The 17,179-nt window shown below is 43.7% G+C and overlaps 2 protein-coding genes across 2 annotated transcripts; both read right to left on the bottom strand.

The window, feature by feature from the left end:
• Window positions 1–650: 650 nt before the first annotated feature.
• LOC121450376 (late cornified envelope protein 3D-like) lies at window positions 651–971 on the bottom strand. Its single transcript, XM_041655191.1, has one exon. The coding sequence runs from the start codon at window positions 969–971 to the stop codon at window positions 651–653; it is 321 nt and encodes a 106-aa protein (XP_041511125.1).
• A 12,692-nt stretch (window positions 972–13,663) lies between these two features.
• Window positions 13,664–13,966, bottom strand: LOC121450379 (late cornified envelope protein 3D-like). Its single transcript, XM_041655194.1, has one exon. It carries the CDS (start codon window positions 13,964–13,966, stop codon window positions 13,664–13,666), a length of 303 nt encoding a protein of 100 aa, XP_041511128.1.
• Window positions 13,967–17,179: the final 3,213 nt, after the last annotated feature.

The following is a 17,179-nucleotide window of genomic DNA, read 5'->3' as shown; positions in this document are numbered from 1 at the left end:
TTTCTTCCCTCTTATTCTGTGGTAAGACTCTCAGCAGCCCTTCCAGAAGCAGGCAGGAGTGGTAGCTTCCATTACTTCCTGTGTACAACCAAAGATTTGCCCCAGAGGGGGCTGGAGAGATGGCATTGCCTGCTCTTCCAAAGGTCCAGAGTTCAATTCCCGGCAATACGTGGTAGCTCACAACCATCTGTAATGAGGTCTGGTGCCCTCTTCTGGGCTGCAGACATACAAACAGACAGACTATTATATACATAATAAATAAATAAATAAATAAATAAATAAATATTTTTTAAAAAAACATTTGCCCCAGAGATGGTTGTAATGGTCAAGGAGCTAAGGATTCTGGGACACGCCCACGGAAGTTCAAGAGTGGCACAGGATGGAATGAACACGAGATCCAAGCAGTTGCAGGGTGAGCATTTTATTTTTGAATTGGGTATGCATGGGACATATGTAGTCTTCATCTGGGACAGGAGGGGGGACTACGGCGCCCTGGAGAGCAGACAGGAAGAGAAGTCCTTAGGAGAGTCAGAACCCTGTGCAGGTGGAGTCAGCAGAGCCTTCAGGAATGGACAGGCAGGGTGCACTTTCCTTGGCCCTTGGGATTCTTGTTTCCTCCAAACTCTCTTGTCTCAGCCTCAGGATCCAGGTCAGCAGCAACCCCCAGAGCTGTGGCCACAGCCTGAGCCCCCAGACTGCTGACCACTGCCACGGTCACAGGAACTGCCACGGTCACAGGAACTGCCACGGTCACAGGAACTGGAGCTCCTGCGCCTGCATCTGTGGGACCTGCGCCTGTGGTGGCTCAGGAAGCAGCCTCCCTCAGAGCTAGGGACACTGCAGCCCCCAGAGCTTGTAGCACAGCAGGAGGAGGCTGCAGGCAGACACTGTGCTGTGCTCTTAGGGGGGCACTTGGGGGAGGGGCACTTGGGAGGAGGCTGGCACTGCTTCTGGTTCTGCTGGTAGGACATCTTTCAGGAGTCAGTCTGGGAAAGCAAAGAAAATGTCTTTAGGCCAGTGTGTCCCTTGGGAATGGTGTCATAAAGCCCTGCTCCTAAGACTTGCTGCTTCCTGAGCTGTGGTCATTTCAAAGGCAAAGGGTAACTGGTCCTGCAAGCCACTGCCTTCCCCTTGACCTGCTGGCAGGAAGGAATGCTGATACTCCTAAGTAGCTCTCTGGTGAGCTGAAGCAAACACAGACAATGGGAGAAAGGCTCTTGCAGAGTTCTCTGGGCAGATGCAGACTCTCAGGAGAGTGCAGGGAATGCTGGGAGCCAGAACTCTGCTGTGTCACAGGCTCTGATGCACCCACACAGGCCCCTGTCTGTGTTCTCCTCCCTGTCCCTTGTCTCCAGCAGGTCCTCTTCCAACTGCCTTCTCCATAGACACTTCTGCTTCCTCCTCCCCAGTCAAGGCTGGCTTGTCTTCTCTGCACACCCTAGATGAGGCCCTCTCCCTGGTCAGGTACTCACCAGATGCAGCAAAGGCAGGAGGAGAAGGCTGAGCTGAAGAGGCTGTGGATGAATGGTCCAGGGCAGCAGCCCTTTTATCCTTGGCAGGCTGTGATGCACAGCCCAAGCATGCTGCTGCTTTCCCAACCAGGGAGGTGACAGAGCTCCTGGTATCTTCCTCATGTTTCCAAGTTTCCTGACAAGAGAGCATTACGTCACCTCTGCCATTGCTTCCCTGGTATACCAGAGACCTGCCATTTCTTCTTTCATGCATCCCGCTAGAGCTTTAACCTGTCTGTTTATTATTTTTGCTGGGCAGTGTGAATGTAGAGATGCATAGAATACATTTCCTGCCTTTGAGCACTTCAAATTTAGCTGCAGAGACAGAGGATAGGTATATGGTACTGTGCAAGTTTATTGTGTGATCCAAATGTCTCTAAAGCATATATGGATTATTTGATCAGATGTGATGAGCTCCTGATTCTCAAGAGTGTTAAATCACCAAACTTCTGGGGCCTGGGAATGAAATTCATTTGCTAATGGACCAAGAATGGGTCCCAGACCCTGTGCAAGGCAGAACTGAAGTTCAGGTAGTATATGCATGAGAGGCAAAGCCCTGAAGGCTACTAATATCACCCCAATGGAATGTGGTCAAGGAGGGTGTCCATATTTATTCTCTGAGGAATATTTGGTATGGAGTATGAAGGGATAAAATGATCTTGATTATGGAATAATGAAGATGATTGATGAATGGCAATAACTTTTAAACGTGCTGCTAATGACTAGGTTGATGATATGGGGGTAATGTCTTCATAACAATTTGTGAATTTAGCATAATAACTTCCAACATTTATGTACTTGTTTGTAACAGAGAAAAGTTTTTTTGCTTTGTTTGTTTGTTTTTGTACATTGCAGTGGAATAGGCAGTGTTTTGAAAATACCTTCCTTGGGGAGATGTAAAAAGACTCTACTCTTTCCTTGCAAGTTCAAAACAATAAAGCAAAGTTTGACTCCAGTAGGGTGAAGCCTAGTGAAACCATGGACTGAGTGGGCTACTCTAAAGATGGAGAAAGAGGTGCATGCAGGAGTGTGAAAGATCACTCACTGTACTGGAAAGTCTCTGCCCAGAACGGATGATGGCGTCTTCGTAGTCATATAGATGGAGTTCCTCTCAGTTAGTCATCCCAGCCCATACCTTAGCTCCTCCCAAGACGGCCTGGTCTTGTGTAGTTAGGGAAGAATTGCAACTTCACAGAAATAGCTACCAAGAGCTCCTGGAACTTCAGATGAGGGCCCAAGGACCCTTCCATCTCTCCCTCTTCTCTGAAGGGACGTCACCAACCATCAGGCAGCTGGTGATGATTTTTATGTTTTGTTTTGTTTTTTATCAGACACAGGTGATCTGATGAAGATGGATGCTGCTTTGCTCAGTAGCTCCCATTGTATGACAGACAGTAATGAGCACTGTCTGTCTGTAGAGGATGATTTTTATGAAATATGAATCTTCTTTTACCAGATCTCATTGCACTATTAGAAATGGATTTGCCTTTGGATTCATCTGCTATCATAACTATTTGGCTATTTGTTTCCCATATTGCAATCAGAAGTATAATAGAGCACCGTTTATATATTAGATTTGGATCTATTCCTTGTACCCATGTTTGGAAAGGTCATGCTTATGTAAGTATATTAAGGAATGAGTGTATTTTACTTCATACCGTCTTCCCTCCCTCTTCATTTCCAGCTTGTCTCCTGTCTGCTTTGTTGCCTACACAGGTTCGCTGCTACTTTCATGCAACATACAGACACATTTTATGTATGTTTGTGAAATATAGGATCTACCAAAGAAACAAAACATGATATTTGTCTTTCTGGGACTTTCTTTCACATAATGCAATGACTTTCAGCTGCATCCATTGGGTGATAATTTTTAATTGAAACACTTTTATGACAAATCTGGGCTTGCTCTCTATATACTTTAGTTTCAAAAACTACTATAATGATGTACTTTACTCTATTTTAAATGTGGGGATTTCATACTTTCTTATGAAATAGCCACAGAGCCATGAATTGCACTTGGTCTTAATGGATGAGGAATGAATGAAAGTGGAGGGATTGAGTAGTTCTCCTTTCTGATTTTCTTCTGACTTCAGGTATTTCGTGCCCCAAGAATATTTTCAAAGCTTAGATCATTAATAATGCTGAAGTGTCTAATAGTTCAGCATCCTATAGATTGTTACTGTACTAGAAGAGATTATCTGTCACCCATTGTTTGTTGAGAAAAGTCTCCCTGATCTCAAGCACTTGGATATTTGGTCCCCAGTTGGTGGCTTTGTTTGGGGATCTTAGGTGGTGCAGGCCTGCTAGAGGACATGCAGCACCAGGAATAGACTTTGAGAGTAAAAGCCATGGCCTGTTTCTAACTCGCTCCCTCTTCTTATTTCTTTCATTTGAAAATGTGAACTCTAAACTTTCTGCTCCTGCCTCCACGGCTGCTGTGTGGTGCTGTGGATGTCCTGCCGTTCTGAACTCCTGTTCCTCTGGAACAGCAAGCCCAAATCAGCCGCCTCTGTAGTATTTCAGTACCACAATGGAAAAGCAGTTCGTGGGCTTATTAAAGTTACCCTCTCATATCAGTCAGTACTATAGCTGAAGGTCACATTATCATGTAACGGGGAGGCCAGGAAAATAGGATATGGGCAGGAAACTAGCTTAAGGAACGTGTGTTTCTTTAGAAGGTACAGAATTCTAGACCTTTTAAAAGGTTTATGCTGTCCCATAGCCTGTGTCTCCAGTTGGAGGTAACTCCTCTCTCTTGCCCAGAAATCTCCAATACTTTCCCTGATTTCCTTCCCCTTGCTAATTACTACCACTAGTATCTCATCTCAATGAAATTCCTTCTGCTTCAAAAAGCCATTCTTTATTTTTCATTAATAGCCTTCTACCAAACACCATTATTATTCTTTACCCAAATAGCCCCGTGAGAAGGTAGACTAAAATCTTGTTGGTTGGCTTGTTGTCATGATGGAGAGACTAGACTTTCTGGGGCCATCAAGACTTGGCTGTAGGGGACTAGAGAAATGGCTTGCAGTTCAGAACAATTTGTATTCTTGTAGAGGACCTTGGGTTGTTTGCCAGTGCTCACATGCTGGCTCACAAACATCTTAACTTCATTTCTAGGGGATCTAATGTCCTCTTCTTACCTTTATCGGCACCAGTCATGAAGTGGAGCACATGCATACATGCAGACAAAACTCTCATACACATAAATGACCATTTTAAAAACACAGAAATGCTTGTTTTAAGAATTGAGTTCAAGTTATATAATTTGGGAAGTTGAAGTTTTCCTGGAGTTGGCGTTATCAAAAGGCACAAGATATTTAACAATACAGTTATCAATCTTCATCATTGTCAACCAGAAAGATGATAAACCTTCTTCATCAAAATTTAAAAATCTTTATCTTTTTAAACTAGATTCATGAGGCAGGCTAAAGCTATAAATGCTAAAGACATGGTAGTCACTCACATTAGCTAAAGGAGTGGATGTCTGGTGGTATGTGGTTTAGACACACACCATTTTAAGGGCCTTCAGAATAACCTTGGTTGTGAGTTACTCCCTTATGGCCCGAGTCAGCCTGACTATTGGAGGTCTGTGAAATGTGTGAAATGCTTGTATTCAACAGAGGATTATCATAGCATTAGCTCTTAGAACCAGCTCAGCTCCTCCCAGACTGTGGGACTGCTCTTTCTTTTCTTAGCAGTGACTATAGGCCAGTCATCCTAACCATCAATAAAGATACAGTGGTTGTCACAGATCCACAGTGTATTCACTATTCTCATTCTATGGCAGATTGAGCTACTACAGAACAATTAATTATACAGAGGTATAGAGTGACAAAAGAAATTCTAAGTGCTATAGGTATAGAGTGACAAAAGAAATTCTAAGTGCTATAGGGTATATAAGAAGAAAATGATATTTGAACCTATATTTCCTACAAAAACGTCTGTTGTTGCCTCATGTCTATGGTCATCAGAAGCAAGCTTTGTCTCTCAATAGCAGACCTTCAGCTATTTTGCCTATGGGTTATATAGACAAAAGGAATAGATGGGGGTAGGTAGCAACAATTGAACAAGGACATATATTACACTTTTGAGCTAATTCAAAGTATCAACCTATAAGTTCCAGTGTCTTTCAGTGCATAATCTCACCTCTCTTTATGCCACACAAGGTTGCCTGAAAGGCTTTCCTCTGGCTCTTTCCCCAATTGTTTATCTGGGAGATTCCTGAAACACCTGAAGATGGAGATCATTAATCTTATGTCTACTTTGGTGAACTGTCTTGTCTCTCACTTCCTTTTCTTTATGAGATCACGTGATCTACAGTGCATCCATCTTGTGATGACTGACAGCTCATAGCTCTGAGTGTCTGATGGTTCCCTTTCCCACCACCTCCCCTAGAATAAAGGCTCCAATCCCAGTAGTCTCACCCTGGGTAGCCTTCTCTCTATATGGTTTCAACACATACAGGAAATACAGAGACTTGTCTAGCTGGTAGAATCTTGGCAGAATTTTACGGCTTAGTCATTCTAATTGGTACTACAGGAAAGATCAGTACAGGATTTCTTTGTAACATATTTTTAATATTCTTTCCAACAATCCAGGATGAGTGAACAACACAAAAATAATCTCTTTTCCTTACAGGTCAGTCCCTCCCATCCTCATAACATTTGCATCCCAGAAGGAAGTGGCAGCTGGAGAGCCACCTATTTTTAATGCCAATCTGTAGATATGTGCCACAGAGCTTTTATATAAATTACATATAGATGCTTATTCCCTGTTGTGATTAAGTTGTAATATTTGAAAGTATTCATATATTCATAGTCCTCTCTGAGAAAGTTCCAGATGGATGCAGCATGTAGGTAAGCATAGACTAGAGTTTTATTCTAATATTGGGGTGCTATCTAAAGAGTCAGAACTGAAAATCAAGAAGACCTATATCCACTTGTCATTTCCTGAGATACTGTGCTTCAGTCAACACAGCACAGGGGGAAAGTGTAAAACAAAAGCATCCTCTTCCAATTTGACTCTGCTGAAAATAGGACATTTAAAAGGCTCTAAGAAGGTCTTCGCACCAAGGAAGCATCTTGTAGATCTTGGCTTCCTGTAGCATCAGTTCAGAACTATAAGCTTTATGATTCTAGGCCACAATGGACCAGCCATAAGCAGTTATTTAAAGTGGCATTAGTTTTACAATGGACACACGTAGGTACTACACAGTTACTTAGGAGTGGAAACAGGGTGGGTGTGCTACAGGAAGGGTGTGTGCCAGAGCACATGATGAAGGTCAGAGAAGAAGTCTTCCTCAGATAGGAGCATCTGAGAAGTTAAAAAGTATAGAGTGGAACTTAGGTGTGGACGGAAATTACGTCCATGTGCTACTCACCTGTAGTGCATGGAGAAGGAGGAAGAAGGAAACCCTTGGGAGGCAGATGACATTGCCAAAGTCTTTTGGCTTAACCTGATGTGTTTCCCTTCAATTTGTCACTAAAATTCTTTCATTTATGTTGTTTTCTTTAAACTTATTATTTTTCTTGAATGTGAGGAGAGGGGTTGACACATTAGGGCCATGGAAGGTGTGTTCCAGCTCTGGAGCAGGCAGGTAACTTGGGAATTCACAGTGCTTAGGTGACACAGTCTCAGGAAGCTGTTATCCCTTTGGGTCTCAGCTTGACTCAGGCTCATGCATTGTGGGGCTGGCAGCTGCAGAGTGGTTGAGAGTGAAGGTAATTGGAAAGAACGCAGTGTTATTTGACAGAGGTTACCAGAGGCACCACCACAAAAATAGGGTGCCTCGGAAAACAAGAAGATCTTGCTGAGTAAAAGACTTTATAACAATAAGACCCAAAGCCGTGCCACTAAGATCAGGCCAAGGTGAGAGCCAGAGGCCAGATATTTACTGGCACATGTGGTTTAACAACACAAAGATTAGAATGTACGGCACGTGCATAATGTTTTAGGATACCCAAGTGCTTTGAAGAACTTATTTACTCCTCTAAGCATCATTATTGCCCTGTGTGACTTCTTCAGGAGGTGTAGAGATGATGGAGTAGGAAAAGCTTCATCCATTTGCTTTACTGGGTCGTCCAGTTCTGCTTCTCTGGTGCCCAGAACCCTGATTGCTCCAGAAGTGACAGGAGCTGATGCTCAGGAACTGTGTCCACTGGATAGGTCAAGTCTGTAGTTTGTCAGGCAGAAACACTCTCCAGAGTTGAAGATGGGCATTCCCCAGAAGTAAAGGACAGTGAGAAAAGAGTGTAGCAGGAACCAGGCAGGATATTGGGTGGGTACTTTGACAGGCACTTGTGGTGGTCTTGGCTTGTCCTGATTTTACTTCTGAACACCTTAGGGGAAGGCTAGAGGCTGCATGGAATAAAAATGAAAATGATGGCATGTGATGGCACTTGCTTATAAATTGACATTTTTTCCTGATGTTTCAGGGGTGTGGCTCTGAACCCACAGATTAGAAATAGTTCCTGGGAAGACATGGAAAATAAATACCAAGTCAAGAGATCCTGAGTCCAATGAGGAATGACTAATCGTTCAACTTTTTTTTTCTGCTTTATTTTACAGATGGGAAGTAATAGGGATGGGGTGAAATGAGGGTAGCAAGCATTATTTAGAGAACAGCCTTGTGATGGCAAGTATAGAGTACCTAGAAGAGGAAAGAGATATAAAAAATCCCAGATTATTAAAATATTTGTATTGCAATCTATAGTGCTGCTAGATTTTTTTACTCATTAAAGTAATTTAACTTCTGAATCAGTTCATATTGAGCTAATGGTCCAGTGTGTGAATGAAAGGTAACAGTAAAATAGCGATGATCCAACCAAGGATGCTGTAGTCAGTCTTTGGGAATGAGGTCAGAGACCTAGGATCTTGGTCCCTAAGGCTCAGAATCTGGTTAAATGAGAATGGGAAGGAGACTCCAGAAGGGGCCTTAATCTTGAGCCTTTCACAATTAGGCTCCTTAACCTTTCCTTCGCCTTCTTAGCTGTTATCTTGGAAATGGAAGCATGCAGATGTTAGACTAGCATTTAACGCCCATCAGAACATTGGTGTTCAGTTCTAAAATTTTGCTTCTGATGCATATTTTTACTGAGTTTAGTGACTCTCTGTTCCAGTGTCCAGACAATGCCCTGGAATGAAATAAAACTGAATGCAGAACCACTTCCTGTAAACAGAGACTGAATTTTCATTTCCAAAACAAAATAATCATATAGAAACTATACTAATTACAACACTGACTGATGGCTCTGGAATATTTCTAGCTAGTTCTTACACCTTAAATTAACCCATTTCTATTAGTCTGTAGATCGCCATGAGGCTGTGGCGTACTGGTAAGGTTCTGGTGTCTGTCTCCTTCAGCAGCTACGTGGTGTCTGCCTGACTCTGCCTTCCTTCCCCCTTCATTCAGTTTAGTTTTCCTACCTAGCTGTCTTCTTTTGCCATAGGCCAAAGCAGTTTCTTTATTAAGCAATGGTAATAAAATATATTCACAGCATTCCGAGGGGAATCTCACATCATCTCCCCTTTTCAGTCTACATAAAAAAGAAGGTTTTAATTTTAACATAGTAAAATTACATATAACAAAACAGCTATCAATCAAGAATTACAATAGTTAGTCTATTTGCATCTGGCAAAATTTAAGAAAATTTTATATCATCCTTTTTGCCTCCGTGACTCTAAAATTTTATATCTAACTTAGCTTTTATCATAACTAAGGAAAACCAAAGCCATAACTTTCTTAAACTCCATCAAAGACCCAGAAGGATATAAAATTACCTAGGTAATTATTATATTAAAATATATAAAATGTATTTATATAATATATAAATATAATAATATTATTAAAATTAGCAGGGAGTGCATTGTAAGCAACTTCCAAAACTCTAGAAATAACAGAGATATCTTGCTGCCTGGACAGTCACCCAAAGTTCTTCTTTAAATTTGGGGCATCCGTCTTCAGCCTACAAGCCCATAGTATCTGGCAGACTTTTCCATGAAGCAGGAAATTTGAAAGACTGTTTGACCTATATTGGCAGTTTGTTGTCACTTTTACCTGCATCCTTCAGAATATCTGGTAGACTCTTTCATGAAGCAGGAACCCTGAAGGACTGTCTCATTTTCTTTTGGCAAGTTCAGCAGCCATTTTTCTGTGGGTCCTGCATTCCAGTTTACTGTCAAGTATACCGTCAAGCAGTCCAGGCAAGAGCAGTTTCTTGCCCAAATGGCCAGCCAACTCCATAAAGAGTCTCTTCGATGCCCATTATCCTCTTGAAGTAATTGGTGCTGATAGGAGCAGATGGGTATCATTGTCATGTCTAAGTTCTTGAAACATTTTAAATGTCACATTCTGTAGAACTTTGAAGTATTAAAGACTATCTACCTAACTAAAATATACCTCTGTTTATTTAGAAAACCTAACTAACATGACTAAAAGTTTGATAATTATAGATGACTATTAATACATAATTTTAATTATTCATTGCATTTAAAGAGCTATATAAACATAAGACCTTAAACAAAAGTAGAAATATACATATAACAAAACTGACCTTAAATGTGTATCAATAAACCAATCTCCATACCAATGTAGTATTTATTTCTATATCTTATCTCCCCTTTTTTTTTCTTTAGAAAGACCTTGACTAGCCAGGTGGTGGTGGTGCACGTCTTTAATCCGAGCACTCAGGAGGCAGAGGCAGCCAGATCTCTGTGAGTTCAATGCCAGCCTGGTCCACAAGGGCTAGATCCAGGACAGGCTCCAAAGCTACAGAAAAACCCTGTCTCGAAAAGCAAAACTAATAATAATAATAATAATAACCCACAAAAACAAAAACAAACAAGCAAACAAAAAGACCTTGCCTATGTCTATTAATCATTTATAATCAACCCCCTTTAAATGTAAGCAAACATTTATAAACAATATTTGGGCTAGCAAAGAACATTTAGTCTTTTCTAGTTGTTTCCCGAGCATCTCTGTTTCCATGTCATCTGGGCTGAGACTAACATAGGAAAGTTGCCTGGATCAGATCTAGCAGGATGAGCAAATCTTTCAGAAGACAAACAGAAAGAGAATAGGGGTGACTGTGGCCTGTGACATTTGTAGTGACAGAACTCCGGAAACACCCACTAAAGTGCTCATTACCACATCACCCCCTTTGTCTTCCTGCTGCCTTCCTTCCACACACGATGTTCCTGCTCTAATGAGGAAGGCTGGGCTGGTCTTCTCAGCCGTTCTATCATGGCACGAGTCTCCAGCTAAATATTAATCATGCTCATGAACATCAGATCTTGTGGACCCAAGAGCTCCAGCCTCTGAGGCACTCAGGAGGAATCAGGACCTGAGGAAGGGTCATAGCATCAAACATCCCCAACTCAGCACAAACCTTCATCTTTCTGGTTATAGGACAAGGCAGGCTGCAACAGGACAGGAAGCCCAGACAGTTACCTATGTCTTCTACTTAGGCAACAGTATGAGACTAGTAAAGATAATGTTTGGTCCCCGGCAGTAGAATTCAGAGTAGACTGTGCGGCACACAGTCTGCCCTAGAGTTATTAGCTATGCAACTGCACTAGAAAACACTATAAGTTATTAAGCATGAAGTCTGCAGTTCTCTGGTGAATTTGTCTAAATAGAATCATGTGTGTTTTCCCTATATGTCGTTTTAATTTTGAAGAAAAATCTTAATATTAAGATAATGACATTTTATAGTTCCCTTTATAGATACAGCACAGTTGGGAGCACAGCGTCTCCCCCCCCCAAGCATTAGAAAATGAGCTAAAAAATTATGGGGAAGAGAGGGAGGGGGATCTCTGGAACATGATGCTTCTACTAGAATTTCTTAGACAATCAAGTCCTGTGTGATGGGGGAAAGTCACTTATGGAGTGTATCTCAGCCCTGAGCAGGAGGGGCACTGATACCGGGCCCTCGGTTTGTTCTTACATCATTGTTATAGATACAGTGTGGAGATGTGGGCAGCTGCCTGTCACTCACTGTGCCCATCTGTGTCAGAGCAATTCGAAGTGGATGTGAGAGCTCAGTATTCTGACTGAAGAAGCCAAGCAGCTTTCAAACTGTCCTTTCTTCTTTCCCTCTCTCCTTCCCTCCATCCCTCTTTTCCTCCCCTTTCCTTCCTTGTTATCTTCTATTCTTCCTTCTCTAGAATGTGCTAAGTCAAGCAGCTTCTTGTAATGCTTATCCCAGGCCATTCACATCATCCAGGGAAGATGGGAAGAGTTTTCCTAGGTAGAGTCACATGACTCCCCAGTTACCAGTGACTCAGCCTTCCTGCACACCTTCCATGCTAAATTTCTATTCTGTCACTCGCTCCATATTTGATGCGTCACAATGATGTAACACACCTCGCACTGTGCACACTCTAGAAGTGTCCTTAAGCAGCACACATGAGGTGGGTCAGGCAAACACCATGAAAGAAGCATAAGTCACAAAAGCGAGAGCTTCACTGTTGGTGTATGGCCGCAGTTCTCAATGTGTGGGTCATGACCCTACACAGGGGTCACCTAAGACCATCAGAAAACATAGATATTTACATTACAATAATATTAGTGACAAAACTACAGCTATGAAGTAGCAACAAAAATAATTTATGATTAGGGGTCACCACAGCATGAGGATCAGTATTACAGGGTCACAGCATTAGGGAGGTTGAGAAGGTGCGTGGAAATGAGAGCGAGGGTCTCTGACTATGTTCTGCAGCCCCCACCATATGTCAGACTCTGATCAGAACTGTGAGAACAGTCCAGGGCTGTAGCTGCGTGCTCTGTCCCTGGGACGTCAGTCTGATGGCAGGACTGAGAGAGCCTCCTAGACCCAAGGCCATCCACATCAGCAGAGAGATAGTGCTAGGGTGTGGGGGTGGAATCATGTGGGGGTGAACTAAGGAATCTGAGCTTGTTAGGCACATCCATTTTAGAACTGGGTGTTTCTAAATTTAAACCCTGGATCTCTAAGTAACAGTTGGTGTCTGGGGAGAGAAAAAACTCTGATGTAAGAGGACAACAGGTGAAGACCTCTCGGGAGAGACATAAGAAATCCATGGCTCAAAAATTCAAACACACTGAAGGGCCTCGTTCAGGTAGCTCAGTGAGGTCCAGGTCCACCGGCAGAGCTGCAGATGGCTCTGGGGAGGGGGTGATGAAGGGCATCATCCAGGTAGCTTAGTGAGGACCACGTCCACCAACAGAGCTGTGGATAGCCCTGGGGAGGGGGTGATGCATCAAGGCTGGGCTGAGAGCTAGCTGAACTGAGCACTGAGTCATCCTTTCTGGGTGTGGTTATTGAGGTCTGTAGTGACACAGTTAAGCAGTGGTTCACTGAAGGTTTGGAATCTGCAGTGTGGTAAGTGGTCCAGGGTTTCCCAATGCATTTCAGTATAATGCCAGAGATACGTGGCTCTCTGGAATCACATTTCTTCTTTTCTTTTGCTAGGAGCAGAACTGGGCCTCATACATGCAGATATGCCAGGAGACCCTAAAGCTTTGTATTCAGTTCTCCCTCTGCCTAATGTCTAAGCCTTTGCCTCGTGATTCTGACTCCTTTGTAATGAAGACCTTAGAAACAGCTCATTAAAACAACTTTTCACAGGTTAGACGTTTACGGGTTAGATCAGGATCCTGTCATGTTTCAGAAGAAAAATCTTTTTCCGAGATTTCAGAGTACCAGCCAACAACATCCCATAACCTTTCCTCCCTCTTATTCTGTGGTAAGACTCTCTGCAGCCCTTCCAGAAGCAGGCAGGAGTGGTAGCTTCCATTACTTCCTGTGTACAACCAAAGATTTGCCCCAGAGATGGTTGTAATGGTCAAGGAGCTAAGGATTCTGGGACATGCCCACGGAAGTTCAAGAGTGGCACAGAATGGAATGAACATGAGATCCAAGCAGTTCCAGGGTGAGCATTTTATTTTTGAATTGGGTATGCATGGGACATATGTAGTCTTCATCTGAGACAGGAGGGGGGACTACGGCGCCCTGGAGAGCAGACAGGAAGAGAAGTCCTTAGGAGAGTCAGAACCCTGTGCAGGTGGAGTCAGCAGAGCCTTCAGGAATGGACAAGGCAGGGTGCACTTTCCTTGGCCCTTGGGATTCTTGTTTCCTCCAAACTCTCTTGTCTCAGCCTCAGGATCCAGGTCAGCAGCAACCCCCAGAGCTGTGGCCACAGCCTGAGCCCCCAGACTGCTGACCACTGCCACGGTCACAGGAACTGCCACGGTCACAGGAACTGGAGCTCCTGCGCCTGCATCTGTGGGACCTGCGCCTGTGGTGGCTCAGGAAGCAGCCTCCCTCAGAGCTAGGGACACTGCAGCCCCCAGAGCTTGTAGCACAGCAGGAGGAGGCTGCAGGCAGACACTGTGCTGTGCTCTTTGGGGGGCACTTGGGGGAGGGGCACTTGGGAGGAGGCTGGCACTGCTTCTGGTTCTGCTGGTAGGACATCTTTCAGGAGTCAGTCTGGGAAAGCAAAGAAAATGTCTTTAGGCCAGTGTGTCCCTTGGGAATAGTGTCATAAAGCCCTATTCCTAAGACTTGCTGCTCCCTGAGCTGTGATCATTTCAAAGGCAAAGGGTAACTGGTCCTGCAAGCCACTGCCTTCCCCTTGACCTGCTGGCAGGAAGGAATGCTGATACTCCTAAGTAGCTCTCTGGTGAGCTGAAGCAAACACAGACAATGGGAGAAAGGCTCTTGCAGAGTTCTCTGGGCAGATGCAGACTCTCAGGAGAGTGCAGGGAATGCTGGGAGCCAGGACTCTGCTGTGTCACAGGCTCTGATGCACCCACAAAGGCCCCTGTGTATGTTCTCCTTCCTGTCCCTTGTCCCCAGCAGGTCCTCTTCCTACTGCCTTCTCCATAGACACTTCTGCTTCCTCCTCCCCAGTCAAGGCCGGCTTGTCTTCTCTGCACACCCTAGATGAGGCCCTCTCCCTGGTCAGGTACTCACCAGATGCAGCAAAGTCAGGAGGAGAAGGCTGAGCTGAAGAGGCTGTGGATGAATGGTCCAGGGCAGCAGCCCTTTTATCCTTGGCAAGCTGTGATGCACAGCCCAAGCATGCTGCTGCTTTCCCTACCAGGGAGGTGACAGAGCCAGGACTATCCAGTCGTCATCTGCCTGTGTTCTTACTACAATCATCATCATCAGACAACCAGGAAGTTTTGATGGCTGTCTGACTTCTTGTTTGAGCCTGCTTGGTGAGGGCGACAGGGAGGCTGCCCTGCCACCTTTGCCATAGTCACGTAGTTCATATTCTTTAACACAGATCTGTGTTGTGGTCTTTGCTGGAAAAAGCCATAAGGCAGCTAACTATAGTGTTTTCTCATCTTCAGTAGATCACGATATATTGGGAAAGAGGTGAAAATATTAATAAACCTACAGAGTCAAATATCACAGGCCAAATGCTGCCATCTGTCTATGTATTATATTGCCAGTCTTTAGTGCATGGTCTTTAGTATGAACCTTACTTCACCCTCTATGTAAACCAGCGTATCCTGCCATATCTGGATGCAGCCAGTGAGCATCCTCTTGACCTCTGGTGATGAGAAGAGTAGGTGAAAAATGTTTAAGTATAACCAAGACCTTGTCTAAATGATAGGGATTCCTAAGAAGATCTCATGGTACTCAGAAATCTAATCAACCATAATGTTTCTTGGGAAGATGGAGGTTGACCTGAATTGACATTTGTTTGATGTGAACAACTTAGTAGAATTTAAAATATTTAAGACTGACCTATTTGAATAGGCTGGGGCTTTCCTTATTAGAGTGTACCATTTGTTACCTACAGTTTCAAAGAAAATATAGGTATCAAGAAGATGACCAATAGTGCTGGAGAAATGTCTCATCAGTTAAGAGCACTTGTTGCTCTTGCAGAGGACCTAGCTTGGTTTCCAGCACCCGCATGATTGTTTGCAACTGTGTGCAACTCCAGCTCCAGGAGGTCCAATGCCCTCTCTGGTCTCCATGGTCTTGAAACACACGTGTGACACACAGGCATACATGCAGACACTCACACAGAACAAAATAAAACAAACCACAAAAAACCATGATCAGAATTTAATAGCTTATTTAAATTATATTTTAATTTATGTAACATATTTTTAGATTATTTATGACTGGTTATAACACTTTGTAAAATGTACAGGGTTAAATGTTTTCCTGCTGTCTCACTCTCTTGTGACTATAAGAGACTAAATGACTGGTTACTTGCTGTTAGAGAAAAAAATATTTCTTAAAAGAATCTCTCTCTCTCTCCCTCTCTCTCTCCCCCTCTCTCTCTCTCTCCCCCCTCTCTCTTTCTCTCTCTCTCTCTCTCTCACACACACACACACACACACACTCACACCTTTCTCTCTCTTTCTCTCACACACCTCTCTCTCTCTCTCTCTCTCTCTCACACACACACACACACACACCTCTCTCTTACACACATACACACACCTTTCTTTCTTTCTCTCTCTCACACACACACACCTCTTTCTCTCTGTCACACACACACACACACACCTCTCTCCCTCTCTGTCACACACACACACCTCCCTCTCTCTCACACACATAAACACACACACCTCTCTCTCTCTCTCACACACACACACACACACACACACACACACTTCCCTCTGTCTCTCTCTCTCTCTCTCTCTCTCTCCCTCTCTCTCTCTCTCTCTCTCTCTCTCTCTCTCTCTCACACACACACACACACACACACACACGTCTTCCTTGGCATCTGTGGCATCAGCTTTTTTTCAGAGACATGTGAGGTAGTGTGCATCCTCATAGAAGGAAGCAACACCTCAGGATGCTTTGGGAAGAGCAAGGAACTCACAGTTTGTTTGCAATGGCCATCTCAGTCGCATTGTTTGATGTTCACAGACTGTATCATGCCAGGAGAAGGTGCTCACAAGGAAGGATAATGGATGTCTTCCTGGCCTTCCACATGGCAATGGTGTGGATGAATGTGGGATGGTGACATACACGGCTTCTTATTGGCCCGCTTTGCTGATGGCATCAGACTTGGGGAAATGCGCCATTAGAGAAAGGGCATATTTCAATTAGCAGCTACTTTCAGGGAATTCTGGACTCCATGCAAGGTCCAGCTACTCTCTGGTCTAAGACCCTGGTGTGGGAACCACCCACTGTCTTCCATAGGCTTAGCATTTGCCTTGAGCTTCTAGTAAAATGAATATTTACTCTCCCTCAAATTCATATGGAAACTCTAACCCTTAATTTTATTATATTAAATGTATATAGTATTAAAAGAGCAATTGAATTATAAGAATGTTGTCAGATAAAATGTAGTTGTTTTGATATCATCCATTGCAGCAGCCTGAATGAGCTAAGGAACCCCAGCTTTCCACACGTGAGGAATTGGTTACCGGAAATTCTTGAGGAACACCCTTTTCTTGAAGGCTCTAGCTTTCTAGATGTTGTCCACACCCTTCTTTCTCGATGTTCCTCTCATTTAAGCCATTCATTTCTCTATATTTAAGTCAAACACATTTTATGGGGCATGGCTCTTGAGCCAGGCAGCATGAATTGCACCGTGAATTTAGATGGGACCAAGTGGGAGGAGAGTTTACATAGGGCAAATAGCAAGGGAAGAAGGATGCTCATGTCCACAGCTGGGGCTCTCAGTTCCCTGCATTGTGCTGCAAGCCTGGG

Source organism: Microtus oregoni, unplaced genomic scaffold, assembly GCF_018167655.1.
Source record: "Microtus oregoni isolate MIOR12 unplaced genomic scaffold, Mior012 000007F_ref0000211, whole genome shotgun sequence".
NCBI classification, from domain to species: domain Eukaryota; kingdom Metazoa; phylum Chordata; class Mammalia; order Rodentia; family Cricetidae; genus Microtus; species Microtus oregoni.
This window is presented reverse-complemented; position numbering and strand designations above follow the sequence as displayed.

What these genes read in the sequence shown, in the direction of transcription:
- LOC121450376 (XM_041655191.1), bottom strand. Translation starts at nt 971, where the DNA reads ATGTCCTACCAGCAGAACCAGAAGCAGTGCCAGCCTCCTCCCAAGTGC.
- LOC121450379 (XM_041655194.1), bottom strand. Translation starts at nt 13,966, where the DNA reads ATGTCCTACCAGCAGAACCAGAAGCAGTGCCAGCCTCCTCCCAAGTGC.